Genomic DNA, 18,630 nt, shown 5'->3' with positions numbered 1-18,630 from the left:
ATATTTTTAAAGAATGTAATGAACCAAATCTAAAGCATACTACTTGACAATAATAAAAACACAAACTAATTTTATTATGTTTCTGCATCAAAAATTTCCAGTAATATCAGATAACTAGAATTTATCAATTGGGATGTGATTCCCAATTGGTGTAATATTTCACTTTTTTCAAAAAATAAGTGTAACTGAGATTGAATGTTTTAAATGACAATCCAGTGGCCCAATATAATTACTATACTTGGCATTCTTAGAAAGAATATACTTTGCTTTATGTGGATATCTTCATTTTCCTTTTATCTAGGCACATCACTTATCTTTTTCTAAAGATATCAAATCCAAGGTAAAAGTCACGTAAGAGTTAATTTACCACTAAAATTAATTTACATTATCTCAGACTAATTAAGTTGCTGACAAAAAACAGTTTGCAATTAATTAATGGTGACATATCAACATTTCAAATTCTAAATAGTGAACCCATTTTATCACTGTAAAACATATGCCAGTCACATTTCTAGCCCAGCACAAGAAAACTTAATAGTCTGTTTAAGATGCAGATAGAGAACAAGTCTTGAGACACCATTTACTTAACTGCACAGAATAAATTTGAATGGTGTTATTCATGCCGATTATATTTTGAATTCATGTGTTTTAAATTAGATCAAAATATTTCCCAATGAATAAGTGGAATTGCAGAAACAAAGTGACTATTAAATCCCTTCCCCTCATCTGTTAAAATTGCTTAGGAAAAAAAAAAAACTGTGGTTGTAGCTCACTGTTGGAGCACTTGCCTATCATGCAAGAGGCCCCAGGTTAAATTCTAGTACCCACCTCTCTAATGTTTTTAGGGGAAAAGAAGCCATAATTCTATCACTGTATGATCTGACTTTACATTGTTTAAGTTACTGAGATTAATTAAATCAAAACAGAGAGAAAAAGAGCTTTCCCATTTCTTAAATAATTCCTCAGAAAATATGTAAGAGAAGATCATTTTTCTTTTTCAAGTATTTTCCATTGTATACAAATTAATGTTAACAATTAAAATTTCTGGTTATTCTCCACAAATACTAATTTTTCCAGTGCATTTTGTTTTCTAAAAGCATTTTATTATGTAGTTATCTGATAGATACAAAATAACCATGTGAAACTTATGAGAACTACATATCACCAAAATCTTTCAAAGGTCATTACTACAATACATTTTATTTTTGTGATTCCCTCCATTATTTTTTTCTAATTTAATGACATTATTAGTCTTTTAACACCTGTGTGTATGTGTGTGTTTGTATACATGTAGTACAGGGTAAATTTTATTCAGAGGCTTAGTGGTATGCTTCTCAAATTCATCAGTGTTTTGTGTGTAATTTATTCATTTCCAAAGTTATCCTATTTAAAACCAATTCCAACTTAATTGTGTGGTCACAGAGAAACCAGTCTTATCTTTTAAATGTGCTCAATGATTATCTTGTGATCTAATATGTTATAAGTTAAGTATTTTATGTGTAATTTAGAAGAATGTGTATATTCTAACATAAACACAATGTTATTTAATTCATTAAATTGAGCTTCACAGTGTTTTTCAAATACTCTATACCATTTTTCATTTTTTTGTGTACTTGAAGTATCAACAATTGAAATAAAACATATTGAAATCTACTATAATGTGAAACTATCAGTTTATCCATGCAGCTTTATTATTTTTATATTAGCAGTTATTTTATATGTTTACATTAATTATTTTTTTCTGATAAATTAAACCTTTATATAGTGACTTTTATATTCCTTCTTAGGTTCTTTCTTAAAGTGCATAAAGTCTGATATTCATATAGTTATCTTAGCTTATTTTGGTTAATATTTTACCAGAATGTCTTTTATAGACCTTTAATTTATGCCTTTCAATGACATTTTGCTTCAGAATATGTGCCTATTAAACAATATAAAGGTACATTTTATATTGTACTTTGCCTAGTATAATGATCCTTACTTTTAATCTCATGAATTTTGACTACTTTTTATGATTATTATTAATATTATAATTAATATTATTATTAATAATATTTTAAAATATTAATAAATATTTAATAACCCATCATGGTTATTTTCTATTTTTCATGTTCTCATAATGTTTCTTTATAAACTTTCTTGACATTTATAAATTGAAGATTGTTTTTCCATTTTAAATGTTTTTTTTTTTTCCCTTCGCTTTCTAAATTCCCTGAAATCCCAAAAGGGGACACATTATTTCTGTGACTCCAGTTGTTACCCTTGACATTTTTTGCATGCACACTAATAAGGCATAAAGTTTCCATAAAACAACCCCTTGTAAACAAGAATATTAAGATACAAATTCCAGCATAACTAATCTTGACTTATATAGTAACTTTGTTCAATATTTTTAGTTTAAAAAGGTGAACACATTAATTTCATTGGTATTGTATTCCCATTAATATGTGTCTATATTTACTAGATGTTTATCAGTTTATTTGCTTCCCATTCTTTTGCATCTTTCTTTGATATTGGTACTTTTCTGTTGGAACATTTAGGAATGTCTTGTGCTGAGTCCCACAGGCGGAAACATTCAATTTTTATTTATCTGAAAAAATCTCTATATATCATCCTGGAATTCTTTCCTTCTTTTCTTGCTCTTTCTTTTCTTTCCTTCTTTTTCTTCTTCTTCTTTTTATTTATTTACTTATTTGTTTATTTATTTTTTTGCTGGACCCATAATCTTGCTCTACAGTTATGCATTGTATTCCACTGTATTTTCTTTTCCACTGTTAGAAGTGGGATTGTCGTACTGCTTTAATTGCCACTTTTTCTTGTTTTCTCATTGCTTCTTGTCTATTTTAGTTTCACTACAGTTTGTTAGGATGGAATATTCTCATATTGTGAAATATTTCCAGAACACATGAATTCATTTTCTTCTTCTACCAATTTGAGTCATTACCAATGTGTAGTCATTATTTTTTCAAAATATTGTCTTTTCCTTTTTTTTATTCTATTGATTCTTTCTACTGATTAAAAATATGTTAAAAATACACATTTTTTTCCTTAGTATTTCTTTAAGATTCCTTACATCCTTGTCTAAGCAATATTTACTTTAACTGATTTTAACACACAGTTTACAATTACTTCCTTCAAGTCTAGATAATATGCTATTTAATATGTATATTTATTTTTAATTATTTTTGAAAACAAACTGGTAATTTTATTTATTTGTTTACTTTTCCTGCTGGGGGCTCATGCTAAGTTGCTAAGCATACGTTCAACTTTGACTTATACCCAACCTGGTTATTTTGTAATTTCATGTTGCTTGTCATTATTTATAAATACTTCCATGCTTTAAAAGTTTTACATATATATTTTAAGTCCTGTAGGTGAAAAATGTCAATATTAGAAGTATTTTGTGATATAAATTTATGGTTTGGTGCTTCCTTGAACTCTGACTCATGATAGTCTTTTTTTTCTTTTTCCTGTATTTGAGACTTTGATATTGAGATCATCTATGCTTGATCTTAATGTATCTCCCTTTCTGGGTATCATAAGAGCTAAAATTGAGAAAGTTTTTTTTCAAAAGAAGATTAACATTTTCTTTTATTTGTATCAAGAGATGTTATTGACCTGGAAAAATATTTATACTAAAATGTAACATGTACATTGGAAGTCACAAATATAACCCTCTGCATTCCACTAAATATCACAGTGTCAAATACTAAATAAAAAAGAATGTGGGCAATAAAAAACAAAACAATAAATTTAAAAGAATTGAAATCATTCAAGGTGTGTTCTGTGGACAAGATGGGATTAAACTAGAAATCTATAACAGAAGCATTACAGGAAGTAGCTGAGCACTTGTAAATTAAATGGCAACCTTGTAAATTATTCATTTGCCAAGTGGAAGTCTTAAAAAATTTAGATAAGAATTAAACAAACCAAAATAGAAATACAACACATCAACATATATGGAATGCAGCTAAAACTGTACACAGAAAGAACATTTGTAGATTTTAGGTTCATATCAGAGAAGTAAAGAAAATAGGAACAAAATTGGGACAAAGCAATCAGAAAATGGGAAATCATAAAGAACATAAATTATTGTGAATGAAGACAGAAGAGTTTACAGAAATAAGTAAAAAACTGATTCTTTGAAAATAGCAATAAGATCAATAGATATCATTCAATACTGAAAAAGAAAAACAAATAAACAACAAAAAAACTCCACAAATTATCAATATAGGAATGAAAGAGGGAATATCACAATGGACACTGGATGCACTCAAAAAATAATACCGAAATATTATGAAAATTCCACAATTACAAATTAAATGAAATGAACCAATTCTTTTAACAAACACTGAATACCCAAACAGCCAATATGAAGTAGATCATTTAAATAACTCTATAACTACTACCTAATACAATTTATTGCATTGTTAAAATAATTCTGAAATTTGAAGGCCCAGTGGATTTACTGGAGATTATTATGATTTATGGAAGAGATAGTACCAATTTCATATGATCAGTTACAAAAAAATATTAGAGGAAATATTGCTAAGCAAATCATTTTATAAAACCATGAACTTATACCAAAAGAAGACACAGTATAAGAGAAGAAAAAATACCAAAAAAAGTAAAACAAAAACTACAAACTAAATTCCATCATAAATATAGGCAAACATCTTCAATACAATTCTAGAAAACAATCAAGAAATACATAAATTCAACAATACATTGAATCAGAGAGGAGCATATCCCAGGAATTCAAGACTATTTTTTTTTCTTTTTTGAAAATCAGTTAATATAACACCAAATTAATAACCCAAAGCAGAGAAGCTATCTGTTATCAATTGACTCATATTAAAAATTTGATAAAAACTCAACACTGATTCATCATAAAATCTCTCAGGAAACTAAGGAAAAAACTTCCTTATATTGTCAAAGGATATTTGTGAAAACCTATAGCTGACCTATCATAAGAGAGAGAAGACTGAATGCTTTTCTCTAGATCAAGAATAAGACCAAAATGTATACTCTCACCACTTCTGTTCAATATTATAGTGCAGCTTCTTTCCACTACAAAAGGCAAAGAAAGAAAATTAAATAATATGGATGAGAAAGGAAGAAACAAAAGTGCTACTGGTCATAGACATTGTGATTGTCTCTACAGAATGAAAAAAAAAGTATAGACAAAAAGCTCCTGGATTTAGTAAGTGAATTTAACCAAGTTGCAAGTTGCAAAATCCATGCACAAAAGCCATCATTTTCTAAATAAAAACAATGCATATTTGAAAACCAAAATAAAAATTAATGTAAGTCCTCCCAAATTAAACACATGTATAAATCAACAAAATGTATAAAGGATCTATACACTGAATACTACCACATCATGATGAAAATTATCAAATAAGACCTTAATAAATGCAGATACATAACCATATTCATGGACTTGAAGATTTGATAACAATATCAATTCTCCCCAAATTAATCTATAATTTATTTGCATTTCCAATCCAAGTCCAGACAGAATATTTTTGGTCATGGAAAAGCTTTTTACAGTGACTAACACTTTTTTTTTTCAAAGTTGGAGTAATTATACCACCTGATTTATATGTTAACTATATGGTTACAGTAATTACCAGAGTATGTTTTTGACAAAAATATTTAAATTATAGAAAGAGACCTATGTAAACAGGGCCATTTTGTTGTTGTTGTTAACAAAAGTTCATAAACAACTCGGTGAAGAACAGAGTCTTTTCAACCAGTAGTGCAGGAACAACTGGCCATCCATATTTCTAAAAAGTGATCTGCAATCTAATCCTCACAGATTACTCAAGAAAAAATTATATTTTTATTAACTCAAGAAAAAGGTATATTACTCAATGTAAACCATGAAATTATCAAACTTTTAAGAGAAAATATTTTGGGGACCTTGGTTTAGATGAAGAGGTATTAGAAATGGCACCAAAAGAAATAAATATATAAATTGTGTATCATCAAAATTAAAACTTATTGCTTTTTGGAAGAAAAAGTAGACAGGTAAACTATTGGGAAATCATATATCTAACAAAAATTGTACTTTTAAATTGAGTACAACAAAAATAATATAAAATCTATTTAAAGAAATTAAATATAAATGAAAGACTTCTATCAGACCCTTTACCAAGAAGCATATATAAATGGCAAGTAAGAAACATTAAGTATCGTTTCTCATTCTTATTTGCCATTTGTTCATCCTCCTCCCTGAGTATCAGTGTATAATCTGGAGTCATCCAGATTATATATATATTATCCAGAGATGCCTGATGGCTGTTGCGGGTTGTTGTTCTCCCTTCTCTGGAGCTGCTCCTTTGTTTTCTCTACTTCTACCCTTGCAGGCTTTGTGAGTTCTTCTCTTCCACATCACATCACCTCTTATACATCAGCAGGATTTGTTTCTACCCTTTCTTGGGGGTAGGAGGTGGGTATTTTGTTTAGGGAATTCCTTTACCTTCTCTGGGCCCACCACCTCAAAAGAATAGAAAGAAGTTTTATTTGTGTTGTGACTGAATACTGTAGGGGATACCATTGGCCATATTCTCACAAGTTTTAGTATCCAACAATCTTTAAGCTTTTATCTTCCAATTTTATTTTAACCAAGAGTTTTTACTTACCTTTCTAAATTTCTAAATTAAAAAAGGAAATATCTGATGTCTTAGTTTCAGGCATTTGTATAAAAATAAATACATCATTAAAAATTTAGAGTGCTTAATCATAGACTCTTAAATCTAATATTTATTATAAAGAACACCATTCTTATTAATGCATAAACGTTTTTATTATGCATAAGCTTTTGAAAAAGAAAAAAAGGCCATCTTTCATGGGTCAAAGTTTATTTCAGGCTTTATGTGTGAAGGTTTGTATATATATTTGTTCAAAATGCATATATAACTAAAAGTGATTGCTTTAAAAAATGACTGACTTCTGTTTTTTGGAGGTCACATGCTAGAAAGAAATACGGATGAACACTAAAATCCATGGAATCCAGGTGTGCTTAACCACAGAGCCATATCCTCAGCCCTTTTTATTCTTTTTATTTTAAGACAGGATTTCATTAAGTTTCTTAGGGCCTCACTAAATTGCTGAGGCTGGCCTTGAAGTTAGGACCCTCCTGCCTTAGCTTCCTGAGTTGCTGGGAATATAGGCATGTGACACCATACCCAGCAACTCAATGTAGTGTTTGTTAGAAACAGCACCGCATTCACATTAGGAATAAAACTGGTTTCGTGGGTGGTGGCTGATAACCAGGAAATTAGCTTCAGAAACACCTGGTTTTAATAATGACTTAAAAGCTGTGTAAATATGGAAAAAATTACTTAACAAGCCTATACTTCTGTAACTTTAAGTTCTGAATTATAATATATTGTATAGAAATTTTGGAATGATGAAATAAGATAAAATAACATTGTGTAAAATAATGTTTGGTGCATGATAAGTGACTATTAGTTGGCAGCCATTAGAATGACATGAGGCTGAGGACTGAGGACGATAGTGATGACAGTACATGATATGTCACTTCTCCTGCTAGGGACAGAGTTTACTTATGCTTTTGTGCCAAAATATTTAAAACCATAAAGCAACATAATAATAAAAAGACACAGTTCCCTGATTTTTTGGTTGGATTTAAATCAATCTCACTATTAAGAGCAAGAGTAATTAAATCCATGGAGATTTTGTACCAGGAGGAAAAAAAATGGAGTAGTTGTTTTTGACTGAAGCCTCCTAATATGAACACATCACTCTGATACCTCTTTTTGCCTGAACCCAGAGAAAGTCATATATAAGGCACATGTGGTGAAATGTTTGTCATTGTTTATTACTAGTCTTTGGGTCCCAGGAATGTGGCCTCATTCGTTTTGGGTTGATGTTAAGTTATTCTGACATTGCCCCCAAGACAGTCTCTTATCCATAGAGTGACAGGACAGACACTGAAAGGATTTCATACATTTATTGAACACCCTGAGTTCACTTTGTGCTGTGTGCAAAATTCCAAATGTGAACTGTCTCTGTAAACTGTATTATTCCCTGGAGTCAATTTCAAGAATTCTGTGAATATTGCTCAGTGTACCAGTTCAATTACTATTTCTTTTTTAACTCATGATCATTTTAAATAATAGCCTATATAGAGGGAGGCTCTCATACCTGAGGGCTACAATAAACTTGCTGTCAACTGTGGATTCATAGGATTTCTTGGGAAAATGTAAACTCATAGAATGTAATATTCTATTAAACTGTTTACACAATTCAGTAAAGCAGTTGAGAAAATAATTTGGAGCCTTGAATATCTCTATAGTCTCAAAGTGATGCAGTGAATTTGATCAAGTAGGAGGAGGGAAGAAGAATATAAAAATCCATGCTAAGTTTCTTTTGTGTTTGTACCAAAGGTTCCCAGTTGTTTACCAATGAGTATCTCTTGTAACTGCAGAAATCAGAATAGATTGCTAGTGGAGATAAACATGCAGTTACTGTGCTGGTGCATATGCATGCATTATTTAGGTAGTTTTTATTTATTTATCATATTTTCTAAGTGTATGAGGAGCAGTCTGGATACTACACAAGAAAATTTTATTTCTAAAAACAAGAAAAAAATTAACACTCTGTCTTCACTATGAATTCTTGAAAATTCATTCTCTCCCCAAGTTATGATCTCTTTTAATCTTTCCCATTCTGCTGGCTGCCACCCTTCCATTCTCAGATAAGGAAGCATCTTTGCTCCAGAATCCAATCCTCTTTGACCCCTTCCCCTCTTGCTCCACAAATCATGCATCATCAGAGAGGAATCCTCCTCTCTCTGCCTACAAATATTCCTTCATATAAAATTTCCCTTCTTTTATTTTTTCTTTCTGAAGCTGTTGTACTTTTGCTCTGCTTTTATTTACAGCTGCACTTCTGAGATAAACTTGCAATTTGTCATGATTTCCTTCAGCTTGAAACCACACAACGAGCATATTCTCCCTAATACCTTCCTCAAATAGCTCAACGTTCAACAGAGAGCTCCACATCTCAAAGCTTTGTTACCTTTTCCTGCCTTTATGACACATTACTACCTTCTGAGTCCACCACCCTCTGGAAATGCTTTCCCTTTTTGATCTCCATATTATCAAGCTATTTGTTTGTTTGTTTTTCTTTCGGAGTGTGTGTCCCTGGTGTTGGGTTTCTGTTGCTTTTCCCTGGAGTTTGAACTCTTGTGTCCTTAGTCCTATTGATCTTCTGCATTCTTCCTTAGTGGAATCATCCACCCTTGCTATTGATCCCACTTCTTACCTCTTCATGGATTTGTTTTAGTCAGCTTTTTCACTGTTGGAACTAAAAGATCTGATAAGAACAATTTTAGGGAAGGAAAAGTTTATTTGGGAGCCCAAGTTTTCAGAAGTCTCGGTCCCTAGATAGCAAGCTCCATTCCTCAGGGCTCAACATGAGGCAGAAGAACATCATGGCAGAAGAGTGTGGTACAGGGAAGCCACTCACATGATGATCAAGAAGCAGAGAAAGATTACATTCCCCAGATACAAAATATATATCACAACATAACACTCACAGTGACTGACCTCTTCCAGCCACATCTTACCTATCTACAGGTAATACCCAGTTAATCCCATCAGGAAATCAATTCATGGATTGGGTTAAGCCTCTCAAAACCCAATCATTTCACTTTAACTTTCTTGCATTGTTTTACCCATGAGCTTTTGGGGGATGTCTCACCTCCAAACCATAACAGTATTAGACCCCAAATTGTTCTTAATCCTAATTTTCTCACCTTTCGTTGTACATTTTCAACTCCCAACTTGACCCTTTGTCTGCACAACTTTCCAATGGACCTTACTATAGTATCCGCCTTTTTTTCATTTATCCCTCCAGTTCCTCCAAATCCACAAAGGAAATTTCCCTATTGCCATCGAATTTCCACTTGTTCATCACTTGGGCATATAACTTCAAATTCTACTTAGCTCATCACAGTTCTTTGTCTCCGACCCTAATTCAGTTGTCAAGTCATGTTGGCTTTTACTACTTGTCTTCTGAATTATTGCAGTCACTAATCAATGGACCCTTTCCTGATTTCTGTCATTCTTCCTTTCCACTTCAAATAACAAAATCAGTTTTCCAAACCTTCAAATCTTAGACCACTTACAAAGAAAATGTTCAATATTTCTTCCCTGCAAAATTAGATTATATATGAAATTTCTTAGCTCAAGAATCTATAGCCTCTAAGATCCAAATAAAAACTATATTTAAATTTTTTGTATCATTTTCTTGTTCTATTGTAGGTTATAACCCAATCTGACATTCCATGTTTCTAATATTCCTGATTTCTAGATTTGTCCTATAAATCTCTTCCCTGAACTATTCTTCCTACCTCTAACTATCCAATTCCTTTTAACCTCTTAAAATTCTTTTCAATGGTATAGCTTCCATAATATTCCTTTGAGTTGCATAAGAGGAAGTGACCAAGTACCCTAGAAAACGTCTCCCAGATATTTTGCCCACTTGTAGTCAAACTATCTTTTGTCACATCCCTTGTAGTCAAACTATCTTCTGCCTCTTTGGGTACTTCTCCATTTTCTTTATTTAATTGTAAATTACTTGTAAGTAGCATCCTTTTTTTTCTTTTTGGTTCCTTCAGGGATTGTAACAAAATGGTTTGCAAATCGAAATGGAATAGTTTAGTTGAAATAATGAGACTCCAGAAGTTAAGGAAAATTATCTTTGTGTCTTCCTCCAGTGCTTTTTAAAATGTGTTGCTTCAGGGCAATTCTCTTTTGAATCCTCTATGTCTCGAAATTGTCTTGTAAAATGGTGATTTTCTATGAATTTCCTATGTGTATTGTGTCACTTAGGTGAAAACAAATATGTAAAGTACCTGGCATAGTAAAAGAGGTCATCATAGTTCTTATTATGGCTGCTGAAATAGTGACTATTTCTTAAATCAACAAGTTAAAGAAAAATTGTCAATGTAATCTCTTCATAAAAATAGACTGAAATGTTTTAAAATTTGTTTAACATTCTACTTTTGGTGTTATAAATACATAGGTTACACCACAAAATATTTATGGTGAGTTACACCCTTTATGATTAAGAAATAGAGATTCCAACCACCTGTAAGAAGCACTGTGAATATGTTTGTGTGAAGAACAATTTGATAAATACTTATCTAGAAAATAAAAATGGAGCCATGATTGCCTGTTAAGAATGATAAATTTGTAATATCTAGTGTAACTTTTGCAAATTCATATAATTAAGCTCATGCAATTAAAATTTTGTAAATGGACACCATATCTATCATTAATACTTACACTAGACTAAATGGTTTCTCATTCTTGGAATTACTCATTCATATTGTCATTTGAGTATACGTCCCCCTCAATACACACACACACACACACACACACACACACACAGTAAACAGTCCCATTATATTTTTACTCTGTAAAGCATCTCATGATCCTCATAGAGCCAAGACTACCCTTGACTTTGGGGGAATAAAGATATAACCTAAACCTTCCCAAAGACTCTACCTGCTTTAAAGCTTAAACACTTGACTTCAGATGAAGCTTGGAAATAAGTACAAACTTTTAGGCAGAGGATAGAGAGAATTTCTGTTTCAGCTTATTACACTTCACCACAGAATAGCATTTTTCTTAAGTATTGAAACAGACACATATTCAATAAGGCAGATTGTGGAACTGGAGAAAGGAGAAATTCTCTCAGTTAATGAAAAGATACAAGTGCTCATAGGAAAAAAAAAAATTAAACAAGCAAAATCCAGGCCTCTCTATCATGATTAATTTATTTCACTTACTAATAGTTATTTAAACACTCTGTATCTGAAGCTCCAATTTGGAGTAAAAAAGAGCTGCTCAAATTCCTGTACTTGACAGTAGTGTAATTAATGCATTAGAATGGTAGCCACACAGAGAAGACATTCCATCTGTTTGTGACTCTTATTGTGGAGCATCTGCTTTAAATGCTAGATTCACTGATTTCTGTGGTTCCTTTGGGATTAAGTTTGTGTGTGAAGAATGGAGTCTATAAATTTTCTTCATTGTTTGGAAAACGATTACCTAAATTACTTCTAGTGGTTAGGCAAAAAAACAAAACAAAACAAACAAACAAACAAAAAAAACAGACATACTTACCTCTTCATTGACATCATTTTCAAAGATGACTAAGTCACTTCGCATGTGCCCTTAAGGACAACAGAGTGTTAGAAGTGAGAGGGACCCACTTAGCATCTTCTGTTATTCATAAAGGATGGCAGAAACTCTCCTTCTTTGTGTCTCTCTACATGAATGCATGGCTCATGTGTACCTTGACTTTGTTAGAGCCTGCCAGAGATATGTGTAAGCAATATAATGCACAAATTTTGGAATCAGAGACAAACTGCACAATCTTGAGAATTCACTAGAATGCTATACTTGACAGTTCTGGAGCCATAGGTACCCTCTTTGGCCTTCATTGGTCTCTCCTGTGAAATGACAATAGTAATAATCTTCCTCAAAGATTTTCTAAGGAGGTAAAATGTGTCAGTTTTCATCAAATGCTTAGAAGAGTGGCGGGAGTACTATTTTAGAAATAAATATAAATCCTTGTTCAGGTATCGCCCACATCCTGCACAGGCGCTGGATTCAAGGTTACTCCATGGGAATTGGGTGAGCAAGAAAAGACCACACAAACACTGAAATACCTTTTTGTGGGGGTCAGGGACAACTCTGTGACCTCCGATGTCTGCTCCCACACTGGAGGGCAAGAAGAGTAAGGGAGACAAGAGAAAAGAGAGTGAATGCACCCCGAATTGCTGTATTTATTAGGGGAAAAACATTCAATAGAATACTCCACCCAAATAAGGCAAGGGATTTTGTTACAAGAAACAGGGGGCTGCTGTAGCCCAGTCCCACTGGGTGATGCCCAGTCCCAGAGATGCACTTCCTAGCTGGGGGGAAGGAAAGACCCACTTGCTTCCCACTAAGTGAGATGCCAGTTCAACATCTTCATCATTCAAGGCTGAGGAGTCATGCTCAGCTCAAGCTCTGGGTGGCCGCAACATTAAGGGGGCCATGCTCTATGTGGATTTCAGTTCGTGTTCTAGCTTGACTCTTGTTAGTTCTGGGACCTTGGGCAACTGAGCCCCTCTGTGCTCCATTTGTACAAGAGATTCAGTACAAAGCTCTTGCCTCATGAGGTTGTTATCAGGAGTGTATGACTAACATATGAAATATCTAGTAGGACTCAACAACCAGTGTTAAGAAGTATTCACTTGTGTTGCCACCATTAGGATTGAAGATCTCATAACCCACCCAGTTTGCCTGTTAACACCATTTATAAACTTTTCCACACATCCTGCATTCCTCTTTAAAATTTTTAAAATTAATTAATTTATTTTAATCGGGTATATATGGCAGCAGAATGCATTTTGATTCATTGTGCATAATTGCAGCACAACTTTACATTTCTATGGTCATACATACACTATGTACAACCATATATGCAGTCATATATGTACCTAGGGTAATGATGTCCATCTCATTCCACCATTTTTTTTCTGCCCCCATGCACCCTCCCTACCCTCCCTTTTCTTTGCCCAATCAAAGTTTCTCCATTTTTCCTATGCTCCCTAGCCCCCCTGCTCATATGGATCAGCATCTACTTATCAGAGAGAACATTTGTCCTTTGTTTTTTGGGGATTGGCTTACTTCTCTTACCATGATATTCTCCACCTCCATCCATTTACCTGAAAATGTCATAATTTTATTCTCTTTTAATGCTGAATAATATTTCATTGTGTATACATACAAATTTCTTTATCCATTCATCCTTTGTGGGGCATCTAGGTTGCTTTCACAGTTTACTATTGTGAATTGAGCTGCTGAACATTGATGTGGCTGCATTACTATAGTGTGTGAATTTTAAGTCCTTTGGGTATAGACTGAGGAGTGGGATAGCTGGCTTAAATGGTGCTTCCATTCCAAGTTTTCTAAAGAATCTCCATACTGCTTTTCAGATTGGTTGCACCAATTTGCAGTCCCACCAGCAATGTATGAGTGTGCATTTTTCCCCACATCCTTGCCAACATTTATTGTTGGCTGTATTCTTGATAACTGCCATTCTGACTGGCGTGAAATGCAAACTTAGTTTTGATTTTCATTTCTCCAATTACTAGATTGTTCAACATTTTTTCATATATTTGTTGATTGAATACATATCTTCTTCTGAAAAATGTCTGTTCAGCTCCTTAGCCCATTTATTGATTGGGTTGTTTGTTCTTGTAGTGTTAAGTTTTGTGAATTCTTTTTATATGCTGGAGATTAGTGCTCTATCTGGCATGTGTGTAGCAAAAATTTGTTTCCAAAATATAGGGTTTCTGTTCACCTCATTGATTATTTCCTTTGCTGAGAGGAAGCTTTTTAATTTGAGTCCATTCTATTTATTAATTCTTGATTTTGTTTCTTGTGCTTTAGGAGTCTTGTTAAGGAAGTCAGGGCCTAATCTGACATGATGAAAATTTCGTCTATGTTTGCATTGCTGGCCCAACACACCAACTCAGTCCATAGAAACCTGAGCTTTTCTTAATCCTCAGGAGACCTGTACCTCCTTGGGGTTGCCTTGTGACGGGGGATATATTACTATCTTCCTCAACTCAAACAGCATATTGTAATATCCCTCACTTATCTAATATTTCATACTCACTTGCATTTAATAATTTTATTCTTCTTGGAAAGCTTTATTTATATTCAGTGCCTTTGTTGATACCTAGTTGCAGAAATACTGTTTCTATGTTGACTATAAAAACAGTTTAAGCTTCCCCCCCCCCCCGAATCCATTCTCTAATGTTCTAGTCTCATTTAAAAAAAAAATACATCTAAAATATTTTTTGTCTCCTGAACAACCTTCACTGGCTAAGAAATTCCACAGAGACTACTCAGCCTGGCATATAGGACCTTTCTCATTATAATCTTAACACCTTTTCCAGAACACACCCCATGCTTCCTGAATATCTTCAGTCTTTTGCTATCTCTAGTCTCTCCATATTGCTGTCTTCTCTTTAAACTCATCACCTCCTTTGTTAGAGTATTTTAAAGTGCATTTCAAATTTGACTTTATTCAGACATCATTTTCTTGATTGTCCCTCACCAAAAACACATCGCTCTTTAATTCCATGGGCATATCTTGATACTTCTTGGTGTTATGCTTATACCTCTTCAGAGCCAAATACTTGTTTTATCATAATCACTCCTCAATCAATGTGCAACATGTAATTGGACTACAAGTGCTTTATACGTTTTTTTCAATTTTGAGTAGTGACCATTGCAGTGACTTCTCCTAGTTGAGTAAATTTTTTGCTGCTGCTTTGTTGCTTACACAGGGACTACATCTACAAAGCAATTAGCCCAGGCTTGCAATTTAGCTTCTTGTGCTTATTACCTTCTTTCCAACTAGCCTGCAGAATTCACACATGACTCAGTTCTTCCCTTAAAGCCAGCTGACTCCTTGTCAGAATACAGAATTCTAAGGACCCAGATTTTTATTTTGTTCATATTTATTTCTCTAAGGAGAGCAAGTGGATCCAGAGAATAACTGTATTGGTTTTAGGTGTACTATAATTTACAAAAATAAAATCTATACTCCTGTGGATAAGCTTTACTTTTGTACAGATCTTCCATAGAAACAAGCAGATTTTTACTAAATGAAATTAAGATTCTTTTTAATTTAGGTATTCATATATTATTTTAAAATATAGATACTATATTATTTTGAAACATCACATAACCATTATAGCTGTTGACTGAACAGGGTAAGGCCATAGTTTTTTCATGTAGTATTTAATTGAATTAAATCTGTATTTAAACATTCTTTAAATTGATCAAATCAAAACTTTAGTAATCTATTGTAAAAAAAATTCTAGCAATTTTGTTATTTTGCATAATCATATTTCTTTCCATAAAAGTCATATTTCCTTCCTGTTAGAGAAAATTTGCATAATGACCTATTTTATCTTTTTTTCTACTTATTAGTGAACAGCTGGTATGCCGAACCTAAATTAATAATACAAAGCTAACACACTTTCACATAATTATACGTACCAAAATTTGTGATGAAAATTAAAAGATTACTCAATTATATTGTGTTAGAATTATCTCCGTCTTAAAATTGCTTCCACATTATTCCAATGGGTGTCTGTCTATAAGTTCAATGCAGAAAAGACCAAGTGATTTTCATAATAAAACTTGAGTCATCATTTATGTATTTGAGCTTTCATTCAAATTTGATTCCTTTTTTCCTTCAGTTTTCTATAGGTATAATTGCAATAAAAAAATACATATCTTTAAGGTGTACAATATGGATGTTTTGATGTGCATATGCCTTATGACATGATTATGAAAATCAAAGTCATAAACTTATCTATCAGTACATGTAGTTACTATTTGTGTGTGTGTCTTAGAATATTTCAAGTATAAAATACAGGTGTATGTTTGAACATATACCCATAAAAATGATTGCTGGATTATATGGTAGCTGTATTTTTATTTTTTTCAGAAATCCTCATGCTGCTTTGCATAATGACTCCAGCAAATTATATTCCCATCACAAAAGAGCTCACTTTTGTCCAAATCCCTGCCAATGCTTGTTATTATTTGCCTTTTGATAATTATGTTCCTTCAGGGGTAATATAATATCATGGTTTTGATTTCGTTTTTATAATAGAGATATTGAATACATTTTTTGCACCTGTTTACCCATTTTTCTGTTATTGCTGGAAATTTTTAATTATTTTTATCTATTAATGTATGTGGTTTCCTTATATATTCTGGATTTAGTCTCAAATGAGATGCATAGTTAAGCAGATACTTTTTTCCCATTCTATAGGTTGCCTTTCTAGTTTGTTGATTGATCCTTTTGGTGTTCCTTTTCTAGAGGGTGGGAGGAAAAAGAGGATTGAACTCAGGGACACTTTACCTCTGAGCCACATCCCCAGAACTATTTATTTATTTATTTATTTGAGACAAGGTCTTGTTAAGTTACTCAGGGCCTTGGTAAATTGCTGAGGCTGGCATTGAACTTGAGATTCTCCTGCCTCAGCCTCCTTAGCCATTGGGATTATAGATGTGCAACACTGTGCCCAGTGCTGTTCAGAAGCTTTTTAATTTGACATAACCCCACTTGTTTATATTTGCCTTTGTTTCATGCACTGCTCTTGTTATCTCCATAAAATCATTTCTAAGATCACCTTTAAGGATCTTTCTCCTGGTTTTCTCCTAGGATTTTTATGGTATTGAATCTTCAATTCTAGTATTTAATTTCTTTCAAGTTGATGTTTGTGTATGTTATTAGATAATGGTCCAATCTCATTCTTTTGGTGTGATATCAAGTTTTTCTGACACCATTTATTGAAGAAACCCTACTTTCCGTATTGTGTATTCTTGGAATGGTTGCTGAAGATTAGTTGAACAATGCCTATGCATGCATTCACTTAAGGGCTTTGTAAAATTGTCAAAAGAGCTAATATGCTCTAATCAATCTGCTAATAAGTTATGAAATGATGTGGGTGGTTATGTTTTTTCTCTTGATCTAGCCTGTGTATATGAATCCATTTGATTCAAATTTCCTAAAATTCAGGTTTAGGACTTTTAAAGGGACTTCTAAAAGTCAGAGGAGGAGACACAGGTTGATGATGGCTTGGAGAGGAGTGCAGATCCTTCACCTGACTGACTTTTGCCAACCTGTGAACGTGGTGGGGCACAGCAGCACTTCCCTCCTAACTCCACCTGGAGAAGTGCTTTCTTGTCAGAAAGCTCTTGTGGGAACACCTGATGCCGAGTTTATAGATTAGGAGATCTTGTGAATCTTTAAAACCTTTAAATACAATATTTCCTCTTTGGGAAAACAAAAATAAAATAAAATAATTCATGTGTCCTTGCCCTAAATTGTAGGAGAAGATTTTGAAGATGTACCGGCTCCAAAGACAGTTAAAGGTGAGTTTGTTATGGTTAGTTCATTTGCACATTTTCTCTCAAGGCTGAGATGTTTTGTCTGTATTGTTTTATTTAAATATTCTTGATTTCTAGGCAACAGTTACATGGTAGAAAAATGTTTAATAAAAAGATTTTAAATATTATTTAGGAAATATGTCTTCTTGCAAATCGAAGGAACTTCTTTACAACTGAGTATCAGATGTATTTATTGACTAATCTAGGAGAGCATTCCTTCACAGTTTTCCTTTCATAAAGGAGTACAAAATGACTATTTCATCAAGTATGACTTTTTACTAAGAAAATTTGAGATGTCATCTCTACTATAGTACTATTATAAAGGATGGAAGGGAAGGAGGAGAGAAAAAATAAGGATGAAGAAGGAAAGGAAAGGATAGGAAAGGAAGGCAGGATTCAAACCCTCTAAACCAGAGGACAGGCACACAGAAAAACTGGCCATTTCCAGACGAAAATTCTTACTCAGATCTTTCTAGAACAAAATGTCTCCATCTGAGAAGTGAGGGTTTGAGCAAACTTGATGAGTTTTTATTGTTTTCTGAAGGTTTCCTCACTTGCTAGTTTGGACTTGACATAAAATGAGTACTTTCTATTTTACTTCCAACATTTTCTGTGG

The 18,630-nt window shown here is 32.9% G+C and overlaps 1 protein-coding gene across 1 annotated transcript in view; it reads left to right on the top strand.

The window, feature by feature from the left end:
* The window catches only part of LOC107155096 (triadin-like), a 149,375-nt gene that overhangs the window by 124,332 nt on the left and 6,413 nt on the right, over nucleotides 1-18,630 (top strand). The window contains exon 20 of the mRNA XM_048800416.1: nucleotides 17,958-17,999. Coding sequence (XP_048656373.1) covers nucleotides 17,958-17,999 — 42 coding nt within the window. The remainder of the gene's footprint in view (nucleotides 1-17,957; nucleotides 18,000-18,630) is intronic.

This window comes from Marmota marmota, unplaced genomic scaffold (genome assembly GCF_001458135.2).
Source record: "Marmota marmota marmota unplaced genomic scaffold, marMar, whole genome shotgun sequence".
NCBI classification, from domain to species: domain Eukaryota; kingdom Metazoa; phylum Chordata; class Mammalia; order Rodentia; family Sciuridae; genus Marmota; species Marmota marmota.
This window is presented reverse-complemented; position numbering and strand designations above follow the sequence as displayed.